General features: G+C 40.9%; 1 protein-coding gene across 1 annotated transcript; it reads right to left on the bottom strand.

The window, feature by feature from the left end:
- Positions 1-1,350: 1,350 nt before the first annotated feature.
- On the bottom strand, positions 1,351-2,079 carry LOC147611897 (wound-induced basic protein-like). The gene is made up of 2 exons (XM_086783764.1): positions 1,666-2,079; positions 1,351-1,571 (listed from the first exon to the last, which is right to left on the bottom strand). The coding sequence occupies exons 1-2, from the start codon at positions 1,734-1,736 to the stop codon at positions 1,499-1,501; spliced, it is 144 nt and encodes a 47-aa protein (XP_086639890.1). The 5' UTR covers positions 1,737-2,079; the 3' UTR covers positions 1,351-1,498.
- Positions 2,080-3,913: the final 1,834 nt, after the last annotated feature.

Below are 3,913 nucleotides of genomic sequence, written 5' to 3'. Positions count from 1 at the left end.
CAAATCAATTAGAGATGTGACCTCACGTGCATCTCCATCATGGACTTCATTGGCTTGAAGGGCCTGAAGAGTTAAGCCAATCCAAACTCTAAGCTTTCTTAACCTCTTCTGATCCTCACGGATTGCAGTCTCTTTCCCCGCTTCATTTACAAGCATAATAACCGCATCACTAAGCAAAGCAATCGGCAAGGCAAGTCTCATTTGTATCGGCTTGCATATACATGACTACTAAGATAAGATGAAGTCGTTGCCAACACCTTTTTTTAAAATTATTCTGAAAATAACATGCAATACACCTACTACCCAAAACAAAAGAATTGTTCAACACGCCATCACAATTCCCATCAAAAGACCAAAATGCTACTACCAATCCATTGTTTACTACTGTAGATAAATTCAGGCATAAAGAAGAGAGGCTGCTATTCGACTGCACACCTTCCAAACCACTACAAGTATAAACCACTCTTCTAGAAGCATCTTAGGACAAGCTAGTAAACTTTGTGCAAAGGTAGCAAAATTAAAAAAAGATGACCCCCAAAAGTCTACTCACAAAGACGTAACTCTTAACCTCATGTGTAGAGCAAGTAGAGTACTAGCATCATGCATGTTCCATGTTATCAGACATCCATGTTCACCTCTCAAAACAAAGGGCATGGGCAGAGATTTCCAATCAAAGTATGATGACTAAATCATAGGGCCTTCACATGAAATGCAGGACATCACTACCAATAGTGTAAACGACCTTCGTCTACTCTAGGGAAAGGCTACCTTCTCGCCTCTTCAGGGAGAAGCCATTGCACACACTTAAGGATGGAGTAAGGGCTGTCAAGACATTCATTGGCAGGCAGCAAACAAGAGACCATGCCAGCCGTTCTCACTTCACATGTTTGTAGCACCATAACAAATCTACATGATCCTTTCCAAATGGAAATGCTATAAAAGCAAGAACGTGCTTTCCTGGTGTTACACATACATAAGTGCAAGAGAACATTTCGGAATATGTGATTATATGTAGACATAGCATATACACACAGAATGACATGGTCAAAAATAAATTCTGACAGCCCACACCACAATATAGAAGGTGCACAACCCTCGCGGTGATGGCCCATTCACATGCAATCCAGATGGCCCATGCATACATGCTAGAGAACATGCCTAGATTATGTGATCATGCTTCATGCCACAGAGCATATACGAATGTAGGACACACTCAAAAATGAATTGGGAGAACAATATGGCCCACACGGTGATGGCACATGTCCTCATGAGATTACATGCTATTAGATAAGACAAGATAAGCTCAAGCCATGAGAACACACACAACGCATGCAGAAAAAACACAGCATGAAAATCAAGCTCTAAAGCCAGCACATCGTGATTAGGGTTAAATTCAAATCATCCACTGTATCATCCTTCCTAACTGAGTGCCCAACTATGGGCACACTATATCAGCATATTATCACCTACATGTATAAAGTAGCCGATATAATCATGGCTATTCGTTCATCACAGGCTTGTTCTCGTTGGCTTTGGGCTTCTGCTCCTTGGGCTTCTGCTCTTCATTCTTCCTGTTAACCAGACAAGAAGGGTTAGTGACAAGAGAAGCTTTCCTGCAGATTCTTGCCATAGGAAAAGAAACCTGCATCTGAGGGTCGTGTATACCTTCGGTCGGCGGAGCTCCCCTTCTGGCTGAGAAAGGAGCGGAAATGGGCGGAATTGACGTCGTAGATCATCTTGGCAGAGTGTCGATTGGAGCGATTCAGTCCTGTTAAGTGTGTGCGCTTCCGTCACTTAGGGTTTGTAGCTACTCGTATCAATTTTGCCCTAATAAGCAGTCAATTGGGCGCCCGCGGACGAGGCAGCAGATGGGGCGGGCACCTCATCTGAAACGAGCCTTATGGTCTTCAGAGGGAAATGTCTAAAGATGCTTAGGGGGTTTACACACTTGCATCGTGAATTGTATGAAAATGAGTGCGTGGGGGGATGGACAAGGGTGACTCCCTACCCACTGAGCTTGGGTAGAGGAGATCTCTCCAACACACTAGTGAGAAATGATCATTTACTGCATGGAAACTCTTGTTCATCATTGTCCCATGAGATTTTGATATTTACCTCCTACTCGTGGAATTTCTCTTTCTCTAACCACACTCACAACTGTGTAAATGCCCTTAGAGTCCACCCCCATAGGAGGTGGTAGCAAGGTTGCCTTCTTTCCACCTCTCTTAGTGAGGCCTAGATTGGGAATGGACACCAAGGTCCCCATTTTGCCCGAACATGCGTGGTATGCTTATGTTGCTCCGTAACCAACATCAAAGCCATAAATGCAATAAATAAAAACATGATTAAAGCTTAATTAAGATTACTAAAAAGAGCACACACAAGCTCCAAGATGAAATGACACATATTATGGAACAAGAAACTCCCCCTTTTATACACAAAGGACTAAATAGCTAAGATTTGCACGCCTCCTCTAGATCGAAATTGCCTTATTTGGAGTATCAACCAACCCTTTCATACACAAGGGACTAGCCCAAAATAGCTAAGACTTGTATGACTTAGTATCAAACCACCCTGTCTATATTAATGTTATTTCTAGTTTCAACCTATACACACTCCTTGAGCTTTGTGCACTTAAACCTTAGTAATATCTAACAAACCTCCCCCAAAGCAAAGAGGTGTTTGGCTTCAATAAATACATATGATTGATTTGTTGCACTACCACATAGATTGCTAGGGGCTTACAAAATGATTTGGCCTATCTATATCCAAGCCACCAAGAAAACTTGAGCATAAAACAAAATACTCCTAATAAGTAAGTTAAGTTGCTTTAATTACCCCTTGAAGGCACGTGCTATATGTGGTTTTTACATAGCAAACACCCTGAGTAAGAGTGTCCAGCAATGAGACCACATATGCATCCTTCATTCCATCAAGGCTCACACCAATTTGTTTCCATCCCCACACATTGGCCAAACTTCTCACCACCAACATAATTATATTATCAAGTAAGAAAAGCAACACCTAACAACTTCCACTGGGTTTGTCTTCAAACTTTCAATGGTGATGACTACATCGTGCACCATCTTGCATACCATAAACCTTCTATGTCTTACAATTTTCATTTGATTTTGAATCATCAACATTTCTAGCCTCTCTTTATGGCCATTTAGTTATTTGTAGTGCATTCCCAATCTCTAACATGTCATATTGGTGACTCCATTTCCATGTCTGATTCGATACTGTAGGCATTTATTCACTCTTTTATCCAGTGCCTCTTTTTGAGTAAATTTAATCATTAACACGTCTAATTTGATAATAATGTAAGGATTCATTTGCTCTTTTATCCAATGCCTCTTTTTGAATAAATTCAACCAACCTTCTTTAGTTCTCATGTCTCATTATATTGGATAAATTGGGTGTTCACACCATGCCTAGCATCTTTAAGCACATCACACCAACGACATGTTGCAAACCATCACATGTTGCCCTTACCGTGCATGTGAGGCTACCCATGCATACTTATGACCTTTTTGACGATGTAAGGGTGGATTTTTTTTTTGGGATTGTATGTGCTTCCACCCACCCAGACTTCTAAAGAGCCAATTGAACATCTCATGGAGGGTTGTTGCTCTTCCTTATTCTCTTGCCATGCCTAGTGTTCTTTAAGAACAATGCTTTCACGAGGTTATGGGATCTCTCCATTCCTTGTGTGCTCCAGAGGTCTAGTGACCCGAATTCATCAAGAAAAAAGGAACCATGTGCATATAATATATGCTTGGAAACACAAAAAAGAAGTAATATAAATAAATTTAATCTTGAAGTACATGTTAACAAGATCTTTCTTACCAATGCAATGTGTAATATGCATTTCTCATCATGCATTGACCATGGCTATTAATAAACTCGTCGA

Source organism: Cibotium barometz, chromosome 46, assembly GCF_041138505.1.
Source record: "Cibotium barometz isolate CiBa-2024 chromosome 46, ASM4113850v1, whole genome shotgun sequence".
Taxonomy (NCBI): domain Eukaryota; kingdom Viridiplantae; phylum Streptophyta; class Polypodiopsida; order Cyatheales; family Cibotiaceae; genus Cibotium; species Cibotium barometz.
The sequence above is the reverse complement of the archived record's forward strand: the minus strand, read 5'-3'. Positions and strand labels throughout refer to the sequence as shown.